Genomic DNA, 27,767 nt, shown 5'->3' on the forward strand with positions numbered 1-27,767 from the left:
ATATACTGGAAACGAGGTTGTGGTGGCTATTTTAAGTTTCCTTATTTGCTTGAATTAATGCAAGGTAAGTCACTATGATAAAAGAATGCAATAAATGAACATATAATTTGCATCAGCTTAGTTCCATTGATAAAATTAAATATATATATATTTAAATCCTTACTTCTTAAAAACAATTGAAAAGGGGTGCTGCTTATCAGATTTGTTCTCTTACAATTTGCTGACTGGAAAAAAAAAAAAAAACCTACAGACAGCCACAGATTACATAAAAATGGTTGGGTCTGAGCTACAACATTAAATGTGTGTGTCATTGAGATTTTTCTGGCTGCTAACCCACGCAGTCATGGGAAACAATTGCCCTTAGGTACTAAATTCCCAGAATTTTGCTGGCGTAAGAATAAAATAAATAAAATCATTTTAGTAACAAACTTAAGACATATCCTTAGTTTTAAGACAGTGAAAAATATATAACACTAGAAATTTAAAATAAATTTAAATAAACATGCATATGTTCAAATGCTTTGCATGAACTATCCTGTTACACAGGACACAAAGATACAGCATGAAACAGCTTATCACACAAAAAAGTTAAAATAAAAACACAGTAAAAAAAAATTAAAGGGGTATGCAATGAACATAGAGGTGCTACCAGTACTCTGCCCTTCCTCCCCCAAATAATCATCTAACTAAACTACCATTTTGTGCTTGACCTACCTTTATATTGCCATTTTTCTAATGTATGTAGTTCTCAAGTTCAGATCAGGTCTGATCTTTGGCAGTACATTAGCAGTTATTTGTGGTTAAGCATATTCAGAAGCTTTGAACAAGTCATTGCTGCTTTTCTGTACCCTTACCTATAGAGTTGCTATTATCCACAATTCCTGATTTTTTTCATAAATGTTATAGGATTTATACTAAAAAAATCCTTTAGTAATTCAACCTAAAAACTGTACTTTAAAATTTCCATCGGCAATGACATTTTATTCACATTTAGAATTCAAGTTAAAGTATGTAATGAGCATTCCCATATACTGTGTAGCCTAATATAGGCAAGACAGCGTGTTCCCCCCCAACCTCTGCGCTAATAATCAAAGGTCTAAAGCACTTTCATTGAAAACAGTGAAGTCTACAGTTTTTCAGACTCACATGAATTACGTAAAGTAACCCACCATTTCTAAGTGTAGAAAAAAAATATGTGAACCTCTTCCAGAGCACTTGCATATTCAGGAATTTGCTATAAATTCCAATAAATGATATGGCTGTTCGCTTTAAAAAAATAATGCAACTACTTAGTTTTGGAATTGCACAGTAAATCACAGAGACTATTAAAAAACAAAAAGTTCTGCATTGGTATCTTCTGGAGAATTAATGTAAAATACTGCAATAAGTCACTCTAGAATGGGGGAGAATGTGGTGAATGTGGCAACCTCCTCATCCCCCCCTACTTTGTGATGTCACTGGGGACATCTGCTACGCAGAACACATTATGTCTTGGTGCTTCAGAAACAAAAGGATACTGAAGAATAACCATGGAGTCAATGCTGTTGCACACATCACTATGCCTGATCACTCATTCTGACCTTCTTCACATCACCAGTGCCATCCATGCTCCCACCCACCTCTCCTCTTGGTCCTTCACAAATTGCCACTGGCTTTCTGCACCCTGCTGCAGTACCTACAGACTGCAGCGATGGTCATCTTTTACCTTGGGTGTGGGCTCACTTTGAGGTTTCACTTGCAAGGCTTCATTTTCAGAAGGAAATTAGGTTTCAGTTAGTTTTTTTTGTTGTTGTTGTTGAACTCATAGGCTTGCATTATCAACATCCCTATTTGTCCCCCTTGTATTTTAAAAGGTAAGGGTACTCAAGACTTGAAGCAAGTTACATCTGCAGGAGAATCACCTGTGGCAGTCTAGCAGACATGCAGTATCAGCTAATGCAACCACCTAGCTGTAAGTAGTCCCAGGACCTTCTGCAGTGACAACAAAGAATAGTCAGTAGATCATCACAAATGCTCACCTTTGGCTATCCAGAACAGCCTGCAGCTAACTGCACCCTTTATTGTGCAATGTTCTATTGCGCTGGAGTGGACAGTGTCCCACTTCTGCTGCAGGAGGGACTCTGACTACTGCTATGAAAGGGTTCTCTCTTAAAAAAAAATTTAGATTTAATTTAGCCACTTTTTTTGTAATCCAAGATTTTCTGTGGTTTTCCTTTACACACTTTTCTTCAGTGCCTAAGGGCTGGCAAAGAAAAATGGATCACAAAAGTAAATAAATACTCCAGAGGAAAAAAGCAAACAAAAAAAGAACCCAATTCAATATCATATCTCTGCAACTATCAGGAAGTTTGCCATTCCACTGCAGGTGCATTTTGCTTTTTTATGCCAGCAGATAGCTAACTAAAGCACAACCACATCATGAGCTTGTGTGGTTTTAATGAACTGTCACAAAGCAGTTGCCACGTTTCCATACCATAGCTCACTAGGGTTTGTAAAGTATCTTTATTACTGGCAAGTATTGTACTAACCAGGGAGTCACACTATCAGCTCTCAAATGATGAGAAGGGTAAGTTTGTATTTACAAAGTGAAAATACTTTCTAATTGAATCAGACAAAAAGACTGAAGACAGGCTGCCAAGACAAACCCTAACACAGAAACACTACCACAATTTTGAGTAATGAATAACAGAAGTGTTTGTTCATTTAATCGAACTCTAAATATTTTCATGCATTAGTATCCCTAGGAAGTGTTGTTCGGGCAACTAAAGTTCAAATAACTCAATCATGTTTCTGTTTCTCTTTTTATTTGTTTTAATTTAATTTAGTCTGTCAATGCCTGTTACAACACATTTTAAAAGTTGCCTCAACAATGCTACGTTACTGGGGGGGGAAGGGGAGGTGTTAAGGGACAACAGCTCCTGAGAATACTCCTCAAGAAAAGTCTACTTTAAGTTAAAACACACTTCTGTATTGCATTTGGTTGGTCTAAAATAAATGTTAAGGCTGTATAATAGTTAGTATTTGCTGTGTGTAGTTGAATTAATTGCTAACCTTGATTAATTCAGATACTTTTTAGTCAATCATTAAAAAAATAAAATCAAGCTTCAATTAGCAATCAGCCAATTATTAGTACATCATACTTAAGAGAAGAGTTCAGTTCTCTAAACTGTCAAGTTTATATGACAACTAATATAACCAGAACTCAAATAGGCATAACAGAACTAACTTTGCAGAGACTCACTTAGGTTTTAAGAAGTGTCACAAAACCTATTTCATTAAAACTATCTTAAGTGTAAGAGCCACATGTTTGTACTGTTTAAAACATCCAGTTATCCTTTTTACATTGCAGATACCTGTCAAATCCACTCTCACTACTTTATGAAGACGACACTGATTTTCTTTTTCCTTAGCTCACAATAATAAAAGTAACCCTTTGTTCCTCACTGCTTTTCTTTTTAAATGCAAAAAGCAGGTGGCATCCCTGCCCATGGCAGGGGTTTGGAAACAGATGATCTCTAACAGTCCTTTCCAACCCAAACCATTCTACAATTTTCATGAACATACGGCCTGCATATATTATGCATTTGTTAAGTCCAAGATGACCTCTGTCTTAAACTGAAATTCAGAAAAGGTACTGCATTGAACTGGCTACTTTTAACTGATGTTTAGCATCTCATGCATCTAATCTCCTATGCAGCATCTCTTCCTTTTATGCTATGACTAACTCACTTGTTACTGGGGCTGGTACCAATGATCTAGCAAAGCAAATGTTTCATACTCAAGATGTTTGTGATTAGCAATGCCAAATTATTGGTTCCTACACCTTTATTAACATGTAATGAATCAAGAACCAGTTCAGAGAAGATGGCTTTTTTCCCCTCCAGGCTACGCCATTAAGAAACATGCACGATACATGAATAACCATGAGCATCTTGCAGTCAATAAGACTTTTTCCATTGACTTCACTAAAACAAGATAGAGATTTTTTTATTGATTTGGGCACTATCAACATCCCTCTGAACTGTTCTAGATGCATTCAAGTAGACATTTAATAAAAACAGATATTTTAATCCAGTTGTCAGTTCTTTTCCAGACACCGTCACTCTGAAACTACACTTCTAAAGCAAACAATGGATCAGCAATACTGATAGTTTCACAGACAAAGAGAGATGCATATAAAACCAACTCATTTATAACTGTAGTAGTAATGCGATATAGTAATTCCTGAATATAGAGATGTACTTTTTAAGATTTGTGATAGATAAGCCATACTCATAATCAAAAACTTACTATTCCTCACTGAACCGTGCACTAGTGTGTAACTGAAAGTTTGACTCCATTTGGAGGTAGGAAAAATATTCAGGTATTAGCCTGCATGCTGCCCACCACCCAACTACTTGCCAGAAGACATTCCAAAATAATATAACATTATCTTTAAAGTTACTGTCACACAGGAGAAAAACAATGGCAATCAGTTTAGATTAGTTCTACTCTAGTAACTTTCTCCTCTATTTCCAATACATCCGGTATTGGGATGCCTATTGAGATACACAGAGAACAGCATCCAGTGCTTCCCTTCCCATGTTCAGACTTGTAATGGTGGAATGGAAGGGATAAGAGGGTTCAGGTTTGGATTTGGAGGGCATGTAGGGTGGAAAGGGAACCAAAAATACATGATTGTATAAAATACATTGTATCAATAAATAGATGCATAGGTGTTTTTTTTACCTTTATGTTTCTATGAAAACAAGGCAAGTGTATGTTTCACAATCTTTCCACAGAAAGGTAGCATCATTTAAGTGCTTTAAGATGTAATGATTAAGAACAAGTTGGTTCAGGATTTATTGATTGGTGACAAATCTTTTTAGCTCCAAACTTCCGATCCTTGCCTCAGCCTAGAAGCAAGGCTCTCAAAATTGCTAAGGCTGTCTGGAAGCCTGCTGTCAGCTTAGCTGGTGATCTTAGTTCACAGTACTCAAAAACTCACAAAAATGCATCCGCAGCCACCCAAGCACACATCTCTGCTACAAGCTTTGGCACAAAGGGAAACACAGCCATCTTGACAGAAACTCTAAGTCACTGCTTAAGCAAAACCCTAGAGAGTGGGCATTAGTGAAGTTAAATTCACCAAGAAATAAAACAAACAAATGTTGAGAAACTGTCAGAAAAAGTAGCACTAATATTAATATACATTGAATATAACTGAAAGGAAAATCTTAGACACCTATGGAAATGATTTCAAAATGTATACAGAAGCTCTAATAGATTATGATCATCTAAAATAGTTAGATGTTGCTCTTGGGGCAAGAAGGTAAGAATATGTGAATACTCATCTAAATGTTCCATTTAATTTAATAGGTACCTGTTCAGTAGCAGATTGTACGGTCAACTGACTAAATAAGTGGAGTCCATGCACAGCAGAATGGTTTCCTGACATTTTATGTGGGCTTTGGTTGCTGGTTTTATTGCTCCTGTACAGTTCTAGAGTATGACTCGCATAATGGACAGAAATTCATCAAGTATTAATGTCTCGAAGAAAATCCTTATCCCATTAAGAGAGGGACCTTTTGACCTTTTGTAGAAAATTATATTTCTTTCCGGTAATGGCACTGTCAAAACTTTGCGATGAGTATATTTTGATAATTAACAGCAGCAGAATTAGACAACAAACAGTAAGCAGATTTCATTCTCTGATTGCATTGTATAGCATGCTTTTAATATTCTACATATATATCTCAAGGTCACTGCACAGCTTACTTAAATCTGAGTAGCTCTTGAGCAGAATATTTAGGCAACAGAAATCTCACTTGCATAATTTATAGACACAGACCTCTTTTTTTTTTCCCCTTTTTGCTACAACACAAAATTAAACCAAAGCAGATTAATATCTCAATGGCTATTACGGCTCTCTACAATTCATTGCAACAGTGAAGAGTAAGAGTATCTTTTTAAAAAAGTCTATGTGAAACTCATGAAAGGTAGAAAAATGATGAAAAGTACATGTGTTCTTTAGTACACTGTTTCTGAAGCTGACAAAACAACCAACTACCACAAAACTCCATTGTATGAAAAAAATGCATGCCTTTTATGATTAAGTATTACCCAAGCACTAAGTATCACCTATTCTGAAGGCATGGCAGGTGGAAAGTAAGTCTCAACACACATTCTCCATAGATGTCAGTCTCAAATTGAATCCATGCAAGGTCACAGGCTTGGGGTATATTCAAGCACAGTACTAGACTCAAAGTTTTAGAAATTCACGTTATAAACAGAAGTAATCTGAATTTTCCCATTTGCGCATGAAGCCCAATTATCAAAGTCTGACAAACATAACCAGTCTTTCAAGAGGGGCAGAGAAGGGGCTTAATGAAGCATAACAGCACCTGGATTCTGCAAAAGACATACTTTTTTGTCCTGCATGTGTCCTCTGTCCTACCTACATATGGAAGAGGCTGATAAGGAAAGATACATTCCCCCTTGTAGCCATTTTCAGTTAGCTGCCTTGATTTGAAACATCCTTAGCTCTGTCATACAACAAGGTGCAGTGCTATGTTGTTCTACACACACCAGCACACACAGAGGTCTCTGTGAAAGTTTCAAAGGGAGATCAAGTACAGTTATTTTAAGACGGAGCTCTTAAGATACAAGAAGGAGGCAAAACAGCATTCAGCAACTCACTCCGATGTATTGACACTTCATCAGCAGTTTTGCTTACTGTATTCTTACCTTAGTTTTTGGGAAACACCAGTATTAGACACATAGCATGACATAAGGTGATAACACAATTTGAACTTTTTTTGCTTTAATTCTGAATAGGGACTCAAACTTCTCCAACTGAACTCAGTTACAGATTTTCTAGAACACATTACGCATGGAAGCATTAAAACCCACCAAAGCATGGATGACAGCATCATCTCTTCAGGTGAATACTTCATCTTCATGCACCTACAGCAAAGACCCAAGTCTGAATTAGGTGACTAAGTTTCCTTTTCTAAGAACAAAGAGGAAACACTTCCACCACTGCTTATCTCATCCTGAAATACACATCTAAAATAGATTAGAAGAATGTTCACTAATTATAAAAGAAGTCAAGGTGACCAACAGGCCTATAAACATTTACTCTGTAGGAATCTACACAATTCAACAAAAACCAATCTTCAACAAAATGAAAATCACCTTTAGTAACTAAACATTTTCTTTGAAACCATAGTATAATGATTTTAAACGACATTGCTTATTTCTGCATAAGAGGCATTCCTTGAAAATGTGATGCAGTATTTCCCAGACACAACGGGCTATTTACTGTTCATATAATATCTTAAGACTATGTTTAATCAAGCATTGTTTTCTTACCATGGCAGGAACCATCGAGTTCTTCATATCCTACACTGCAGATACACCGTCCAAGAGGCACAAGCCAATCCCCGTCTGCTCCACAATACAATTTTGGAGTATCACGTTCCTCAGCGCTCTTCACACAGGAGCCCCGCACTTCCACCAAAGAGGAAGAATCAACCCTTGGAATAGTATCAGGGAACATGGCCAAGTTACGGACTGTGAAAGGGCACTTTTTGTAATAAACACGGACTGAGACCAAAGCAATGCACGCCCCAATGTCTTGAAAAGCAAGATAAAATCCTTTCTTGTTTATTGGCCCAACCTCACGAACTTCTGTGTTGAGTTTAAGAATGCGGTCACCCAAGTCCATTTGGGTAAAGCTCTCATCAGCTGCAATAGTATCAATTTTAGTGTACTGGTTTGGCTTGAATTTTAATCCATGAGATTCATCTGATTCCATGTAGTAGAGATTAAAAGTTTCCTTGCAGGTTCCCAGTACCCACGGAATACTGTTGCAGTCCCTCAGGGTAAACTTCATTTCCACATAAATTTTTTGTGCAGCATCACGGGAGATCCAGTTTGTTCGCAGCCAGTTGTTTTGGTTTGGTTCCATCACATTACATACTTGGTATGTATGAATGGGACGATTGTGTTCATCCATTTCAGTTATGGCATCCCACTGAAAAGAAATCAGATTGTGAGAAAACCAAGATAAAAATTATGCATATACAGAGAATCTATACACACAGATGTGCATGCATTTATGGCATAGTTAAAAATAATTATTTACTTAAAGACTAATTTACCTAAAGACTAGAGGAAAAACAGTAGTTTAGAAGCAGATACCAACCACGAAAGAGTATGTCAGTTTTCAGAAGCTATTAATTATTAGAAGCTTATTACTGTAGAAAGTCTCTAATCAACATGGCTTCAATAGAAGACACTGGCCATGGTTCCACTGGTAAATTCAATACACCTGAAAATATTCCCGGGCATCTGATTCAATCCCCTATGCTGAAAAAATTGCCAGAACGGTCCCATTTGGCGAGCTCACAGACTGGCTCTCCAGCGGTCCTCCAAGCAATTTCCATTGCTCAGGGGCACTTCACAGGCCAAGTGCCTGCAGCGGTCAGCAGCTGGAATGCAGCCATTCCAATTTGATGGGTCTGAGGCACATGTCCTGCTTACACTCTGTAGATGCAGCAAATTGTACAGACACATGTTACTTTTCTGGCCCATAGGCTCTGTATTATGCTCATTTCTTTTTATAAGAAAATAAATCTGCTACAGGTATCACATCTCTTTACCCTTACAAATTCTCTTCCTTACAATTAGGAGCTAGAGTAGGAAATTTATTTATTTATTTATTTTTAATTTTTAAGTTACATCAATGTAGATTAAAGAACTCAGAAATCAAAAACACATCTATGAAAAGCTATTCATGTGCTACACATGAAAGGATTATTGAATGCCTAATTCAATACATAATATGCTACCATAAAGGATTACCAACAACCCCAAAATACTTTCAACAAAATTGAGTCAACTTTCCACACCAACAATATACCATAAAACATGAGTGTCTTCTTATGGAAAGACAGCAAAAGTCATAGTTCTGTGTCCAGAAATATTGTCCCACCAGAAGTTTTGGTGTGGCCTTTTGGACATACTGTTCTCTTATGGCATTCTAGATGTAAACCAATATAATGAATGGGGTTTTGTCTTATTGATGAAAATCACTTAAAACGCCAGACTATGATAATGTAATACTATAAAACATCAAAATACACACTATGCATGTTCATGATTTAGCATACTTGGAATGCATCAGTTATGAATAGACATTTAAGATTACTTGCCTACTAAAAAGAAACATGAGGTTAAAATTGAGAAAACAGGAATTGAAAACCTGACCAAACTTTCTCATCTTTACAGTTATTTTGGTTAAATCACAGTATGGTATTTTAAAATTTTATATTAGGTATATAGAGGTATACATACAAAACATATTAAAGCACATGTTCAAATTACCCGTAACATGCAATTGTGAGTACAATAGCAAGATAAGGACCTTACACATCATCATTCAAACATGAATTCAAATACTATAGCGCAGTAATAACTCCACCCTACAAATTCTTTTCTTGTAATATGCACAGTATCAATACATAATTTTTCTTTAAAGCTAGATTTCTGAAGATGCATTTCAACTACTTAAGCAGTAGAACTTTCAGTGTCTACCCAGTTCAACATTACAAAGAAGGTAATGGTTGGCCTTTGGTCTACTAGATTGAGAAAATACGGGAAGTATAAGTTCAGTTTAAAATTTTTAGAGCAAAGTAATAAATAACAATAAAAATAAAGGAACAAAAAGGTACCATTTAGAAACATGGTGAAAAGAACAATTATTTGTTCATCTTTTTCTGTGGAAGAGGAAGGTATTCAGAGTCAAGTATTCATTTTCAGCAAAATCCCAATCAGATGATTCAAGGCCTGCATGAATATTAATAGAGGAAAAATCCCATATAAATATGTAGAAAACTAGTATGTGAGGCCAACTAAGTTCCAAAAACAAGTAAGGTTTCTATACAGAAGTGGGGGAGCTTGTGCCCAACTCCAAGACCTTTCACACAATCTTCCTGTAAACAGAAAAAAAAATAAAGGAGGCAGGGAAGTACACTTCCTGTAAGAGTGAACTGATCCATAGTGGCAAAAGTAGCAGAAAAAAATCCCCAAACCTGTAGCTCCACTGGCCTGAAATTCGAAGTGGAAAAAGGAATTCCAAGTGGAGCCAGATGTGATCAGGAGTGGGATACCTCATCACTTGAGCATATATCTAGGAACTACCCAGAAAAATTGAGTCACAGAATATCTGAGTTGGAAGGGACCCACAAGGATCACTGAGTCCAACTCCTGGGTTCTCAAAAGACCAACCAAAAGAAAAGATCAGAACACACATCTGAGAGTGTTGTTCAAACACTTGAACTCCAGCAGGCTTGGTGCTGTGACCACTGCCCTGGAGAGCTTGTCCCAGTGCCTGACCACCCTCTTGGTGAAAAACCTTTTCCTGATATCCAGCCTAGAGGGTAGGGTAAGTCAAACTATTTATGGGCAACCACTTTTAGAATTACATCTCCCAATTGCAGCAAGAGTAATAGGACCTTCAGACTAGGTTATCTTAAAAAAAAAAAAAAAAAACAAAAAAAAACAACACATACTTTTATACAATAACCAGACAATAGCCAATGGTTGGCAAATGTTCTGCTACCTCTCATGGGATTTTTACATTGCCAAAGGTTTTTGACCTCTGGGTTTGGCACACATGCAGGAAGGACAAAGCCACTACTTCATCATTTATGGCAACATCAGGAAAAAAAATCAGATTTGGTCAAAGTTGTGTCATAGAGGACTAGTTATCACACTGCTTGTCTGTGTACCACTGCTCCCAATTTGGGATTTTGAAATATGATTAAAATATACCCTGCAGCAAGCAGTACACAATATCTCAAGTAGATCTTGGCTTTCAGAAAGGAAAAGGGGACTTCCACACTCTGATGGGCCAGGTCTCTTCCCTTTTGCCAAGCACGAATACACACAGCTTGAATTAATTCAAGATTCCACAGCCATGGAGGATTTAGAAAAGAAAAGTGTTTAATTAAAATACATAGCTCCAAGCCTTCAAATCTTGCCAGTAGAGGTTCTTTAAAAGAGAAATAGAAGGGTGTCTCAGTTGTCGATCCCTATCATGCCACCATATCTGTTAAATAAGAAAAGGGCATAGCACCTTTTTCTCCATAGATAAAACACATCCTATAAGTTTAAGCAGTATACAAATATAACCACAATGCAGATGTTTTGAAAAGTGTAATAAGTTTTCTGAATTCGTATATCAAACCACATTAAAAGGAGAATGCGTAACAGGCTTCAGAGAGATCTCTAACAAAATTAATAATCAGAATAAAAATATAATAGGTAGGATGACAACAGTTTTTAAAATTGAGAGCAGTCCTCAGAACTGGAATAAACTAGATTAAAGCAAAAAAAGCCGTAATATACTACTGTCTCTTAAGAATATTACAGAAGAAAATCACAAAATATGCTCCCCTAATATGAAATTAGGAACTAGGAACTAATAAAATATGTGAACAACGCTCTCAGACACGTGTTCTGATCTTTTCTATACTAATAAATATTTCCTTCAGAAATTTATATATTCACTTCGAATCAATACTTTGAGTTGAACTTAAAAATTAAAGCCCCAAAGTTTGCTGCTAGCCATATTGTTAATAATATAAATCTACTACTTGTGTAAGAAAGCAAAAGGTTCAGCATTTCAATAACAGGTATCAAAGACTAAAACAAGAGGGGTTCAAACATGGGCAGTGCTTCAGTTTATTCATAGCAGATTTTACACATTCCATGCCTGTGCCTTTCCACTGTGCTCTGAGCTGTGCTACTGACAATTTCCAATTTGTGAGAATTGATGCATTAGGCAAGAAAAATATTTAAAAAGCATTTGCAAAAATACTGAACAATAATCATCCAAAAAATGTATTTTCAAAAAATTTTAACATCTAATGTTTCTACCTAACCACTGTACTGAAATGTATTGCATAAATTATGCTTATAAATACAACTGTGAGCTTGTTGGTGCATAATCTTAATTACTATTCTGATATTAACTGCAAATGAGGCAAGTTCTACCACCCCAAAACATCAACATCAGAAGTCAGACAGAACTCAATCTGTGATAATCTCTGACAAGGCCACATTCTTCCTTTGGTGAAATGCAATCCGCTTTTAATTTTTTAGAGGAGTATTCCTCCCCCATCACGACAGCCAAGAAATATTAAAAAAATGAAATTCAGTGCAACAAAGATGCTGAACAGTTTACCAAATATGCACTCTTTTGTGGTGGTGCATTGTTTTGTGTAAACATAGTGGGCCTACAGGAAAGATAAGAGAGAGACTCTTTACCAGGGAGTGTAGTCTTGGACAAGGGGAACTAAAAGACAGATTTACATATTAGGAAGAAATTATTCACTGGCACAGGTTGCCCAGAGAAGCTGTGGATGCCCCATCACTGGAGGTGTTCAAGGCCAGGCTGGATGGGACTTTGAGCAACCTGGTCTAGTGGGAAGTGTCCCTACCCATGGCAGGGGGTTTAGAACTGGATGATCCTTAAGGGACCCTTCCAACCCAAACCATTTTATGCTTTAAGTTGTGTAAAATTACTCTTCTCCTAAACCTTAAAAACAAACAGAATTATCTTATTGGCAATGTCAACACTATAATGTTGTAGCTCCTCCCAGAACACTTAACTTGACATGCATGAGAGGTGGCAGAAGCTGCGGCATTTAGACAAGATGACAGCAGAGACTGCCTTCAAATTGAGTCTCTTGGCATCCCAGTGTACTGCATACTTGTGAGATTTTTCAGTGCATTTTTCATCTTTCAAATGAGACAAACCTGATACTACTGATGGAAACAGTAGCAGGAGAAAGTTAGTTTGTACTGGTGAAGTTCCAGGACTTCCAATGAAGGAGTGGAGAAAAAAAATTTGGAAAAAAAAAAGATTTCAAAATTCTATTTTAACATTGTAACCAGCAGTGAAACTGATAGGAGATTCTATTTTACTTTCACTTGTGGCATAAAGCAGGAGTAAACATCACTGAAACAGATGAACATGGAATCTGAAGATCAGGAGAGAATATGACAAGTAATCCTTACATTTTTTCAAGTACAAGGTATGAGATAAGGCTACAGACCACGCTAAGACTTGAGTTAGATGAAAATCTCAACTGTTTTCGTATCTCTATGAACTACTTTACAATCTGTTTCCTTTTAGAACTTCACTAATATTCAACAGCTGTACAGAGAACACCATAAAAAGCAAATGATATAACTTCAGTCTTGTTCTAGCTATAATACTGACATTTGGTTTCAAAAGTGTTCCCCCTTTATTTATTTTTCTTAAGCTAAATACTACAGCTTTGCAAAAAATCAAATACTACACTTATATTTAGAAATCTGCAAGAGGTGTTTATTAGAAGTTAGTAGGTTATACTAAAGGCTGTAAGAACCATGAACATTACCAAAAACAGACTAACATTCAATATGTGAAATGCAGTTTTAAGCATTAGTTTTTCATAAGAAAGTGTTTTAATTATAGCATTGTACAAAAAAAAATAAACATAGCAGACTAGTTTCAGTGTGATGGAAGTAGTCATAACTTCCCTGAAGACGTGAGGGTTATTTCAATTGTGTCTGAATCTTGACTATTATCTTTAAACCACTGTTGGCCTCTTTAAACGAGGCATTATTACAGACAGAGTGCGCTATTTAAGACATATTCAACTGAACATTGGCATGATTTACCCGGTACTAGCCATACAAAGCAGTAGATTTGTTTATATCAAGCTCCACAGTAAGAAGCTTTTCCAATTAATAGGAATAGTTGCATCAAGCAGATGAAGACGTCTATTTTACATGGACTGATATCTAGGTAACTTCACATGTACTGGAAGACACTTCTCCCACAAGCTGTCACAGACTGATGAATTAATAGTGAGTTCTTAATCTCAGATAAGAGTTATTCAGGCACTGATCCCAGCAGTAGCTATGTAATCTAGGATGGCAGTTTTAGTATCCTGCACAGCACATTTTACTGTATTCAAAGAAAAATGCATGGACACCAGTTACTCAGGCCCAAGCCCTTACTCAGTAAGGTAAGGAATGGAAGAGACCATCTGACCTTAGGAGTTCCACACATTTTGCTTCCCAGGCTAGAAAGTTCCCTCACCTTTCTCATTAACCTTTTTACTCTAAGGACAATTCTTTCAAAAACAAGTGTTCTTTGCTTACAAATGACTAACCAGTGTATCTTAGCTCATTCCCTAGCAAGGAAGGTTGTGGCATGCAGCATATTCAGATATATGTACTTAAGTACATAATAGGACCTCTGGGTAAAATATTTTATACAAATCCTTTGATGTTGAGCAAAATACATATGGATAAATTTTAGCCTTGCATTCGGGGGAGAACTGAAGGAAAAAGCAGTGCCTGAAAACAACACGCAGTAATGGATTCAGGAAGAAAACTTGTTGATTTCAGCCACCCTGCAATTGACTAGGAATACATACACAAAGGCAAGTCCTCAAAGGTCATAAATTGTATTACATATCTGGCAACAGAAGAAAGTTTTCCTTTCTAAATCAAGGAACAACACACATAAGGGTCATGCTAAAGAGGTCTTGAAGGTATCAGAACTAGGTAATTCAGAAATGTAACTGTCAGTTACTTCTTACACAAAAATGGAGGCTTGCATTTGAAGACACAGCAAACCTGAAAAGAAATAATGTGGCTTTCTGACATAAATCCCACACAGATGTCCATTTGGAACAGGTCAAATCCCTAATAAGTATGGACTACATTCATTATATAAAACTGTTTCTTCAGATAGCAGCAGTCTGAAGAAAGTTACACGTACAGGTAACTTCTGTAACCAAAATCATTTCGGTAAGCACTTATTATATCCAAAGGGGAAAAGAAAAAGGAAATGGCATTTTTTCCCTTTTTTTTTTTTTTAATTTTTCCTATTATGGTCATTTAATGGAAGATTTTATTACTTGTCCTGGGCATTGGTATTTGCAGTCTGAGAGTCTGCAAAAATCTACAAGTGAATTCTCACTTTCAACTGTTAGTTGCTGACAATCTTTTTGATCCTATTTCCATGGAAACAAGTCGAATCATGAAAATAAAGAGAGTTTTAAAAGTTTTTAGAATTCCCTTACGCTGTCTCCAGTGAGATGATCTCCATAGAAATGGGTTCAGAGAGGTCTAAGCTAGAAAGCAAAAGAGAGGACCTGCACTTGGCATGCCAAGTTGCTGACTGCCATCTACAAACGCAGATTTAAACTCCTAGCTGCTGTAGTGACATTCAAGCAGAAACAGCTATACTACATAACAGAATTTCAGAAAAAAATCTCTTAATGTGTTTAGAAAATAAACATTTTAGAGTACAGTTCACAGCTAAAAGATTACAATGGAAACAGCAAGTTTAAAGAACATTATGGAAACCAACAAGTTTACTGTAGAGAAAAAAAAAAGCAGACAGCCTCTGTTATCCATGCATTTACCCCCAAGTTTGTATAGCTAGCAAAACAGAAGAGCAATTGAACTACTTAATCATTTAGGTTGGAAAAGACCATCAAGTCCAACCGTTAACCCAGCACTGCCAAGTCTATCACTAACTAAACCACATCCCTAAGCACCATATCCACGTGTCTTTTGAATACCTCCAGGGACGGTGACTCCACCACTTCTCTGGGCAGTTTCCAATGCTTCACAACCATTTCAGTGAAGGAACTTTTCCCAATATCCAATCTGAACCTGCCCTGGTGCAACTTGAGGCCATTTTCTCTTGTTCTATCGGCTGTTGCTCAGAATGATAGACCAAACCCCATGCCACAGCTACCTTTGAGGTAGTTGTTGAGGGTGATAAGGTCTCCCCTGAGCCTCCTTTTCTCTAGGCTAATAACTCCACCTCCCTCACCTGCTACTGGAGCTCTGTCACTAGGTGGAGGAGCTCCTCCACACAGGCACACCTCCCACAGGTGCTCCTGTACCACCATAAAAGCAGGGCACACCCCACAGCTCAACACCTGAGTAGCAGCACTTTCCTACCTGGGCTCTGTCTGGGGAGCTGCCTCAGTTGTGCTGGGTGCAGATCTCAAAGAAGCCATGTCCTCCGGGTGGGCTGTGACACCACTGCTTCCTGGCAGAGCCAGCAGAACCCCACCTCCCTGCAGCCCACCCTCTGTGCCAGATGCCACACTGTGACTCCAGTGGCTGGGGCAAATGCCACTGCTGGCCCTGCCTACTGTCGTGTGATGGCAGCCTACGCCACATGATGGGACCGACCCCTGTGCCCTGGGGCAGCCTCAGGACAGGAAACACCTTCAGTCTGCCAAAGCTGATCACCTCAGCCAAGTCTTACATTTAAACCATGCCAATTTAAAGTCTCTTAAGGAATGCACACAGACATGTTAGGTTAGCTCTGTAGAGCCATAACTACAACTGTGACACAGGTTTAGGGGAAAGGATGACAACAGTTTTCTACATGGGCAGCAGCATATAGACACCTATCACAGTCAGTGGCAAACCTCTCAAAAACTGTAGAAGTTAAGTGTAATTGGAAGAGAAGAGCAAAACCTGAATTAAAAAAAAAAAAGTTAAACAAGAATATAGGATGGAAAGTGGCAGATTATTTAGCCTGTTTTGGTTCTCAAAATACAAACATTAATAGGTCTTGGACTGCAGAACATTTGTTCTATGGCTGAAGTAGCCATGATAATGCAGAAAGCTGTTAATGCACTCAAAATGTTAAACCCCAAATAGCAAGTCACCTCCCTGTTATTTACACGAAGCATTAAGTACTAGAACAAGTGCAAGTATGAGCTTCTCCAAAATGATTCAGCCTTCCTCCACTCTGGAAGTTACTATGGTGTACATAAATGTTTTCTTCAGGCAAATGAGACTGAAATTCAGTGAGATTTTGTAGATGAGCCTTGGAATCCAAGTGAGACAACCTTCAGACAGAAATTCAATCGTCTGCCACTTGTGGATTAGCCAATGTAGGAACATTGGGATAAGATGATAAAATAAGACAGCGCTGGTTGAGCTCTGTAAAAAATATTGTGAGCCTTTCAGAAGGTAAAGGGAGTCACACATCCTGATTGTGATCCATTACACATATACTAGAAAAGATCAAACTCCAAGAAACATAATTACATTTGAAAGTACCTTATTGGATAGGTGCTCAAACTACTGAGACAGTAAATCCATGTGACCAGCATCTAAGCAGTGTCATAATGCATCAAGGAAAAATATAGCCATGGAGTAATGTTTCTGCTGTTTGTATACCACAGAGAGAGCATTAAACGTAAGTCTGAAGTAATAATACACGTTCTTTTCCATTTTAGACCATAGGAAGGCAAAGCAGTATTGGAAAAAGGTGATATAGGAAAATGAAAAAAAGTTGGTACACATACACAGAGACTGTTCATAGCAAACCAATGCATAATTGAAGCCGAACACTAGCTTATAAAATGTCATTCTCCTCAGTACTCTGGAACAATACCTTTGTTTTCCTAAACATGTTATGAACTATAAAGACTCAATGACTTGCATCAAAGATATGCAAGGATAGCATGCCAGACTGTAATTTTCTTTTTAAATGAGAGATGGTAGTAAAGCCTCAGCAGGAGGTAAGAGATGCCACAATACTGTGGTGAAAGTGCTGCTGATCACCTTTCCAGAGGCATCGTTATGCCTCTGGAATGCAACACTGCTATTCCATCTGTTATGTAATGCAACACTCCCACTGTATTCAGAATTGATTCAGAATTGAATGGAAAGTGAGAGTAGAAAGTCAGCTCCTTCTCCAGATACTGTGCATCTTAGCTCTCAGCCCAGCAGTATGCCCTTCAAAATCTGCTTGTGTGCCATCTTTGGGTCCTGTGCCATTTCTTTTGTAAAACAGAGGTCAGAAAGCTAAGAATATGTACACGTAATGATGGTTTACAGGTACCTGATACTAGAAGAGAGCTGGATTCAACTGATCATAAGACAATTATCAAGGATGCTGCCAGGAAAAACAGGTCTTGTGCTGAAACAAAATGATGAACAATGCTGATGCTGGCAGGCTAATGAGAACAAGAAGCTGGCAATCCTCATGTGTCTGACTTAGACTTGCAGGATTAACTAAGAACAGAAAAAAAACAGAGTGGAAGAGACCTTTACAGAAAAACATTATTTCTACATTTACGGTGTCTCTAGTTCAGAGACTTGTACAAATTCAGAAGTTTCCTGTTAATCTTCACCATTTATAACCAGCTTAGTGCAGCCATGTCTGTACTGTACCAAATTCGACCCAACAAGCCTCATGGTTCTGGAGCTGGTCTTCAGCCTCCTCTCCTGCCATATCCCTGCTTCCCATGGGCCTCAGCCCCTCACATTGTTTTGGCCACCTAAAAAGCCAGAACACTGTCAGGGCAGGGAGAGACACTTGGTGCAAAAAGATCAAGTCCTTAGTCTGAGACTGACCTTGCCTGCTCATGATTTAAAGCATGCAGTACTACTACTTAAATGACTGACTTTTTTTTTTTAACCAGCCAACACCTTACAAAATAATGTAGTGCATCAGATCACAAAGATGAGTTAAATGCATAGAGTTTCAAATATTACTTCCCTTTTACTTAGTATCCAGGCTTTGAACCTTCAATTTAGTATTTGAAATTCTCCTTCAGCACTGGAGAGATCCTCTTTTGCCTTCACCTCTTCAAGAAACAGAGCTTTAATTAAATACTATGGAATCACAGCAAAACAATAGTCCTGGCTATGTGCCCACAGAAACCAGAGCGTAACTCAGAGTTTACCATTTTTATCTCCTAAATAATAACTCAAAGAAAGCATTTCAGTTCCAACGACAAAAACTGCACAAATACTTAAGCTTTCCCAGTGAAATCTGACTGATCTCAGAGTCTATTGCTACACGGGCATTGGCACATTTAAATTACTGCAATTAGCAAGCAATCAATGGGGTTAATATGGATGAAGTAAAACCTTTAAGAATATCTAACCATTGCTCCTTCCCATCTTTCCCTGATTCTTCAGGGAAGCCACTAGAGCTTTGAAAAAAATTTAAAGTCCTGCCATTTCTGCTTCTTATTGAATTAGTACTAGTCAATTAGTGGTTTCAATTAAAACTATACCAAACGGAAACAATTAAGAATAATAATTACACAAATCAGCTATATAAAGCAGTCCATAGATGAAAAGCCTTACAAACACTAACACATTAATTCAAACTAAGACATAAAACTAAAGAAGCAAAACTAAAGATAATTAGAGGAAGGTAAAGTGACAGATCACTGATTTTTACCAGCATACGCTGCAAGTTATAGTAATAAAGAGCTTGCTGTTTCAGTGTGGATGCCTTTTATCTGACACCATGCTCACCTGCACAAACTGAAGCAATAGCACTTAAACTTCACTGCAGCACAACAATATTCCTTCAAGCACATTGCTGACAGGCTCCTTCAGAACTGCCCGTCATTCCCCTCCAACTATTGTGCTGCCATGTGAAACCGAGCCTGCTCCCATGGCATGTGGCAGGCTGAAACACCTACTACCAAACTGCTGATGAACAACTGAAGATGTTCATCTTTCATTGATTACTTTGTGTGATCATCATCACATTAACATGTTATCACTATGTAAATAACATAATTTATTACTTCATTTTATTTCCAAGCTGCTTATCCATTTGCAAAAGTCAGTATCAAAAGGGGAACGACCACAATTAGAGATGGAAGAATTATTATAGGCATAGTTAACTTGCTATTACTTGGCTTGCAAGGGATTATGTTGATACACTCAAGTGAATGCCAGGAGTGGCATTATATCCTACTGTTTAACTGAACCCAGAAGTTCTCGAAGTAAGATCTGAGAGATGAGCTGGAAAACTAATTACTAGAAGGGTAGTAAGCTGAATAACCTAAGCAGCACAATCTATTTGCTTTCAGTTCCTAAGTTTATTCACAAATTCTAGATACACGCATTACAGCTTCAGATGTTTTCCCAGTCAAAGCACTCTGGAGCACAGAAATTCTGCAGACTAACTTCCATTAGAGCTTGGAAATGTGTTTAACCTGGCCTCCAGAGTATGTTTAGAAACAAATATGTGAAATGAAATTCAGGAGCCTGCAATATGAGTAACAGATTCTCAGATGAGCATATCAGCCTCAGCCATGTAGTCTGTGAATTCCAAAGCAGAAACAGAAGAAAAGGGTAAAAGAAGATAAAACAATCACCAATGTCTTCCAGCAAATCAGTTTGCTCATGTTTCCCAAATAATTGCATATTTACTGAGAGCTTGTATAGTACTGTCTCCTGTGGGAGCCTAACCTCAACCATACTAATTTTAAATTACTGGAGGAAAAAAACCTGCTACCCTGCCCTGGTGCTCATCCAATGTCTGAGTTGACAAAAGGAAGAAGCATCAAGCTCTTATTATCATGCTGTATATATAAACCAGCATAAGAAAAAATAACTGGAGTCAAGTCCAATGTCAGAGCAATCTGACATTCAGGAGGGGGTTCTTCACAGAGAGGGTGGTTGCACACTGGAACAGGCTCCCCAGGGAAGTGGTCACTGCACCGAGCCTGTCTGAATTTAAGAAGAGATTGGACTGTGCACTTAGTCACATGGTCTGAACTTTTGGGTAGACCTGTGCGGTGTCAAGAGTTGGACTTGATGATCCTTAAGGGTCCCTTCCAACTCAGGATATTCTATGATTCTATGCTCTGCCATTTCTTCCTCCCTACACAGTGGTCTGTTCTCCTGGTATGTCTGAGTAAGAGATATTAGCTATTATACTGAATAATGAATGTGCTTTTTCAGCCTCCACCATCCTCATTGCCCAAGTTTTTAATTAGATAAAAACCAAAGATATTTTGTAAATCAATTTGTGGCAAAGTTACTGAAACATTCTACTGTATCTTGGTTTATTTAGATACAGTAAAATTTCATGTAGCTTTATTCATAAACTGCGTAAAATAGAACCCATCTATTCTTTGTTGTATGCACAACTTTGAATGACATGGGTAGGTACCAAGTACTGATTTGTTCACGTCTATATATTTGATAGAGTAGATCAGTCTATCTGCTTACATGGGTTTGCAATCTCTTTAGGTTCATCCAATTTAGGGAACAGCTAGAAGTTTAATGAGTAACTCCCTGTGATACGTAGAGGTGTTCAGTAATTATTTTCTCAGAAGTCTGTAGTTCCAGTTTCTGAAGGGAAAAAAAAAATACAGTGCAAGATAAATCTCTATCTTCTATTGCTCTATTGTTAGTTCAGTAAGCATTGTTTTCTTAGAAGAATAAATAATTCACCTTAAGATACAACTAACAAACTTTGATTGTCCAAAAGAGCCTTGTTTGTAAGATGAGACATCACTCACAGGGCATTCTGTGTTAGGAGCATGTCCTGAGAAAGTTGGCTGCAGTTTCAAGGAAACCATTTGTCACTGATTGATGGAGGCATAAACATCATTCGTCTTATCTGTTTTAAGGGATTGGTTGAACATAGAAGTAAAAAAATAAAATGTAGTAGTATTCCACCATATCAAATGCTTTACTGCCACTGAATATGATGGCTAATGAAAGCATCTTCACTGCACTCTTATGGCAAAGATTTTGAAGCTTCTCCAGACTTACAGTCCTATAAAGACAGCTCCTTTCTAGCTGCAACATTAACTGTCACAGTCTTCAACTGCTAAGTCTTTTCCGCAGTTACATTGCACACCAAAATAAAAGTAGGGCTTAATTTAAAAAAACACCTCGTAGCTGTCCTGCACAAGTTCATGTTGATAAAAGTCAACATCATGTGACTACATTGCCATCCCTCCCCAGACGTCTTCATGACCACATGCTGGGTACCAAGTGTCTTGTCTATCCAGTACAAAATTCAAAGGAATCTATAAAGCTGAAGACAAGACAAAGACAGAAGATAGTAAAAAAAAAAAAAAAGTAGCAATGCAAATTTTCCTCAACCTCAAAATAAAAAAAAAAAAAAGAAATTTATGAACTACTACAACTCTTAGTTCTGTGAAAATTTGAGTGCTTGAGTTCAAGAACATGTTTTACAAAGGATACTAAGCTTAAGATGAAAACTATGTGGCTCAAAAGTACACTATTTATGGCAAAGATATTTAAACATGACATGCTCATTTGCTTTTAATCTTAGGAGATTTTTTTAAAGTATATTGATAGCATTGTGTTAAAAGTTAGTTCTTCTGTCATGACCTACAATAATCTTTGCATTTTCCAGATTTTGCAATTGCAATAGCAGCAACTGGCTTCCTTAAGTACAAGGACACTTACTTCACCTGACAGAAACCTAGAGACATATTTGGACCCCACTGTAGATAAGCTGATATGCAGCCATGCAGAGCATCCACATGCTAATGACAATTCATGACAACTATGGGCATTCAGGGACCATCAGCTGCAGATCAAGTTAGATAGCAGGTTCATTTTATCATTCACCAAAAGAAAAATCACACTTGCTGGCATGCTCCTCCCTTCCCCCCACCATGAACTGCCTTCAGTTGTCACAACCGTCTCTCCCACATGACCATACTACTTGAACACAATTGTTGAGATATTAACCCAATGTACCTACTTCTTATATTGCCTGCCCACATGATGTCCTTTCAATGCAAAAATAAGACTCATTTATGCATGCAATTTCTGAGCAGCAAAAAGAAGGAACAGATTTTTGGCATCTGTTTTCATGCACGTGTGTTGGTTTTCAGTTTTATGAAGGAAGGGCACTAGGAAGATTAGATTTTTATTTAGAACTTCTACATCAGCGGAGGTCTTCACACCATTTAAGATATTCCATGACTGTCTTATCTGGTCATTGAACACATGCACACCAAAAAGCAGATAATTTTATAGAATGTTACTCAAAATGTTTTCATTGGATTAAGCTTTTTTTTTTTTTTGCTATAAAACCCACAAAATATTGTGATTTTTGTTACTTAAATTATGCTTTTATCAGAGCTTCCAGTTTTCTAGAGTGTAAAAGGATGAGTATTCATAGTGGCAAGGTGATGAAAGCAGCTCAACTCAGTTTCAGGCGTCATGAACCACAGAGAAATTCCGTGCTGTAGAAGAGGTTCCACAAGAACCAAAAATCCAGGAAAAGGGAGTACAAACCTTCAGTTTGTATCTTCCTATTCCTCTCTCTCTCACTCCAAGAAGTATCCTACAGACCACAGCAATTAATATGTCCACTACACTATATGATGCAGCCGGTCTCCTAGCATAGTATTTAATCTAGGAGGTGGTTTTCAGAAAGTTTCTACAACTCTGGCTCCTGGTAGCAGAGCTAAATAGAGGCTCTTAGAATGCAAGTCTGCCTGATAGTTTATATTTAAAAGAAAGATAATCTATTCTAGGTCTAGATGATCTTTCAAGGTTCCTTCCAATCCCTAACATTCTGTGATAAATCTATCATACTGTTGAATATATAAACTATTACATCAAATGACTATGACAATTGTTTATTAGTTCTCTGATGTTCATTCATTATTGAATACTTCTTGTGATTGCAGAATAACTACATAAGGCTTCCAGTTTCCTTACAAAAGTGACTTATTAGCATATGATCACACTGGAAAGCTGAATTTGCAACTAGTGACAGTGCAAAAAAATCAAAAGCAGCAATTCTCTCTTCTTACAGATATGACCTAACAGCTTTTTTATTTTTATTTTTTTTAAACTTCATCAACTCTTTGACCTTTCTGCATTTGGGACAACACATGTCTCTCCACAAACCCTGATTATTTGGGGAGGAAAAAAATGGAAGCTTTTTACAAGTGAAGCAGCTAGCAGGGAACACCAGGTCTCCCCACGTAAAGGAGCAAGGGACTGAGACTGAGAATGCAGACATGCAGACAATCCAGAAGAGGTAGAAAAGAAGCATATAACCCCAGACACTGACAATCACAGTGTCATTCCTCAGCACATTTCTCTCTTTGTCAGTCACAACCACGTAGACAGGAGTAGACAGACAGTAATAGGGTATGATTAATTGAAATAGGATGTTTCTGTCAAATTTGCATAAAATGGATAAGTTATTTTTACTGCATAGTGTATATATACACACTCACATGAATTGCATCATTCTTCTATACCCCATCTTCAATACAACACTCTTAGGCATTCTGATAAGGCATAAATCTTGAGACTGATTCCTTTTTTTTTTTTTTATATATATTTTGTCAGATTCAGGAGACTTGTATATATAGGGGAGTTCCAAAAATTTGTGCACAAAACATTCTGGACGATATCATCTACTAATCATAGTCTTAGTACCTTCTCTGAAAGTAAGTACTCGCCTAGAGCATGGTGTGCTTAAGTTCAAATCATTGCCCCTACTCTCCCCTTCCAAAACACAGCAAAACTTCTCCCTAGCCCTTGTCAACTTTTTACTGGGACATTATGTTCTCAGTTTACATTCAGGTAAACCTGAAAGTGCTGACCAGGCAGTTCCCAACTAGAAACTACGTGGTACTACCTACTACTATACTTGTGTGAGATGTAGCATACTGCTCTTCTGCACAAACCTGAGATGGAGGATGGTCAAAAGGAAAACTGTTTACACAAACTGATTTGCATAGACTATTGACCTGCAATTCCTTCACAAGTTCTCAGCCATCTCTTGAAGCAGGTATATTAAAATAACAAGTGTACATGTGTATGTATTTGTGTCTGTTTTCTAATGAGCTATATGAAAATAATCACACTAGTTTTCAGAAACTAATTATCTGGTTATTCAGACAGTTCAGGTAAGCTAAGTACTCTAAAGTTCACCTTTATAGTTGTTGCAGGTAAGAAGAGTGAATTGGCTGTAAGATGAAAGAGCAACGCAGTTGTCAGTATTTTTGTACTTAGCTGCTGTACTGGTCATTCTCTGAACTAACAGAAAACTTGTTCTTAGTATAGCAGCTACAAAACTGGTAGATTAATCAAAACAGAAGACAGACAATGACATGGAATATTACATGCAAAACTGACATTTGCAGTACTTAAATAGAAAAAAGCACTTATAGTAAAGCCTCAAGGTAGGAAAAAACATAATAAATATATGTAGATGCATTACACTTTTCAAGATCATAGTCTAATTTGTTCTCTTTCTAGAAAAGAATGAAATGGGATTTCTATATCTGACCTTATACAGATCATTTCTTTAAAATCTGATAGAGGTACCCTATTTTTTGCAGATTTCATAATCTTTTGTTCTTCACGTGTATTCTTACATACCCTTTGTATATGCAAAAAGGGTATTTGGACCTGTGATTTTGAAATGGAAGAAAGACACCGAAAAATTTCAGGTGAAAGTCACTTCAGCATCTTCTGCTCAACAGAATAAGCTATTTACCATAAAGACCAAATTTAGTTTTCATCCATATGTTGTCCCAGCAAGAAGAAAACCACACTACTCTACAGAAAGTTCACACTGGGACTAGGAAGTGTGAAGATTTATGTCAACTCAAGAGCTCGTAAGTACATAGTATGTCAATAATGCCATCCCTTTGACACTTCATAGTATCTGAGGGCTCAGAGCTACTCCATACTTCCCAAGTGTTCTCTCTCATTCTGGGTGTCCACCAACTCTACTTCCTGCTACTTAAATTTCTTCCAAGTTATGTTCTGAAGGTTGTCCTTGGAACTATCTTCCAACTACTATTTAATGACATATTGCTTGTGACCAAGACTTTCAAATCCTGTTTCTACCCCTACCATACCAACAACTTGGGACACTTGTTCCTGCCACTGTTCTGCAGTTCACAGCAGTTCAGTTGTTTTGGGCTGAAAAAAGGGCTGTGACAGGGACTGTTGCACAAGCCAAGATACTTCAAAATACAGGCTGCTCCTCTTTAATTACACTTTGTGACAGAAAGTTATTTTTAGTTATCTCAGCAATGATTTACAGTAAACTGTAACAGCACAACAGAGAAAGGTGTGGTAGTGGTACAGCAGCTTGGCATGCTATCTTTGCTGCCAGAGTATCAAGAAGTTATACAGTCAGCTACCATGAGCTCCCTACCCTTTCTTTTTCACATTTTTTTCATGTTTCATGAAGTCAGTGTTACACAGGATAACTATACATACAGTCTCTAACCTTATCGACATGGACGGATCAGATAACCAAAAAGTTTTCTAATGAATCACACAGCCAGGCTCTTCAATTTTTCTGCCCAGTGTTATAGCTCCCTGACCCTTCCAGAAAATCACAGAATCACAGAATTTCTAGGTTGGAAGAGACCTCAAGGTCATCGAGTCCAACCTCCAACCTAACGCTAACAGCCCTCCACTAAACCATATCCCTAAGCTCTACATCTAAACGTCTTTTGAAGACTTCCAAGGATGGTGACTCCACCACTTCCCTGGGCAGCCTGTTCCAATGCCTCACAACCCTTTCAGTGAAGAAGTTCTTCCTAACATCTAGCCTAAAACTCCCCTGGCTCAACTTAAACCCATTCCCCCTCGTCCTGTCACCAGGCACGTGGGAGAACAGGCCAACCCCCACCTCGCTACAGCCTCCCTTGAGGTACCTAAAAAGAGCGATAAGGTCGCCCCTGAGCCTCCTCTTCTCCAGGCTGAACAAGCCCAGCTCCCTCAGCCGCTCCTCGTAGGACTTGTTCTCCAGGCCCCTCACCAGCATCGTCGCCCTTCTCTGCACCCGCTCAAGCACCTCGATGTCCTTCTTGTAGCGAGGGGCCCAAAACTGAACACAGTACTCGAGGTGCGGCCTCACCAGAGCTGAGTACAGGGGGACGATCACCTCCCTAGCCCTGCTGGTCACGCTGTTCCTAATACAAGCCAGGATGCCGTTGGCCTTCTTGGCCACCTGAGCACACTGCTGGCTCATATTCAGCCGACTGTCCACCATCACTCCCAGGTCCTTCTCTGCCTGGCAGCTTTCCAACCATTCCTCTCCCAGCCTGTAGCTCTGCTTGGGGTTATTGCGCCCCAGGTGCAGGACCCGGCACTTGGCCTTGTTAAACTTCATGCAGTTGACCTCAGCCCATCGGTGCAGCCTATCCAGATCCTCCTGCAGAGCTTTCCTACCCTCAAGCAGATCGACACACGCACCTAACTTGGTGTCATCTGCGAACTTACTGAGGGTGCACTCGATGCCCTCGTCCAGATCATCTATGAAGATATTAAAGAGGACCGGCCCCAGCACCGAGCCCTGGGGGACGCCACTAGTGACTGGCCTCCAACTGGACTTGGCTCCATTCACCACGACTCTTTGGGCCCGGCTATCCAGCCAGTTTCTAACCCAACGAAGCGTGCGCCAGTCCAAGCCAAGAGCAGCCAGTTTCTTGAGGAGAATGCTGTGGGAGACGGTGTCAAAAGCCTTGCTGAAGTCAAGGTAGACCACATCCACAGCCTTTCCCTCATCCACCCAGCGCGTCACTCTGTCATAGAAGGAGATCAGGTTCGTCAGGCATGACCTGCCTTTCATAAAGCCATGCTGACTGGGCCTGATCGCCTGCTTCCCCTTCAAGTGCTGCATGATGACTCTCAGGAGGATCTGCTCCATGAGCTTTCCTGGCACTGAGGTCAAACTGACAGGCCTGTAGTTTCCTGGGTCAGCCCTCCGGCCCTTCTTGTAGATGGGCGTCACGTTTGCTAGCCGCCAGTCGATTGGGACCTCCCCCGATAGCCAGGACTGTTGATAAATGATGGACAGCGGCTTGGCCAGCTCCTCTGCCAGTTCCCTCAGTACCCTTGGGTGGATCCCATCTGGCCCCATCGACTTGTGCACATCTAAGTGCCGTAGT

General features: G+C 38.5%; 1 protein-coding gene across 4 annotated transcripts in view; it reads right to left on the reverse strand.

The window, feature by feature from the left end:
• The window catches only part of EPHA6 (EPH receptor A6), a 519,909-nt gene that overhangs the window by 381,441 nt on the left and 110,701 nt on the right, over nt 1-27,767 (reverse strand). For all 4 annotated transcript variants that reach the window (XM_082778844.1, XM_082778842.1, XM_082778843.1 and 1 more), the window contains exon 3: nt 7,354-8,017. In XM_082778844.1, the coding sequence (XP_082634970.1) occupies nt 7,354-8,017 (664 nt within the window). The remainder of the gene's footprint in view (nt 1-7,353; nt 8,018-27,767) is intronic.

Source organism: Aythya marila (assembly GCF_965140915.1).
Source record: "Aythya marila genome assembly, chromosome: 1".
NCBI classification, from domain to species: Eukaryota; Metazoa; Chordata; class Aves; order Anseriformes; family Anatidae; genus Aythya; species Aythya marila.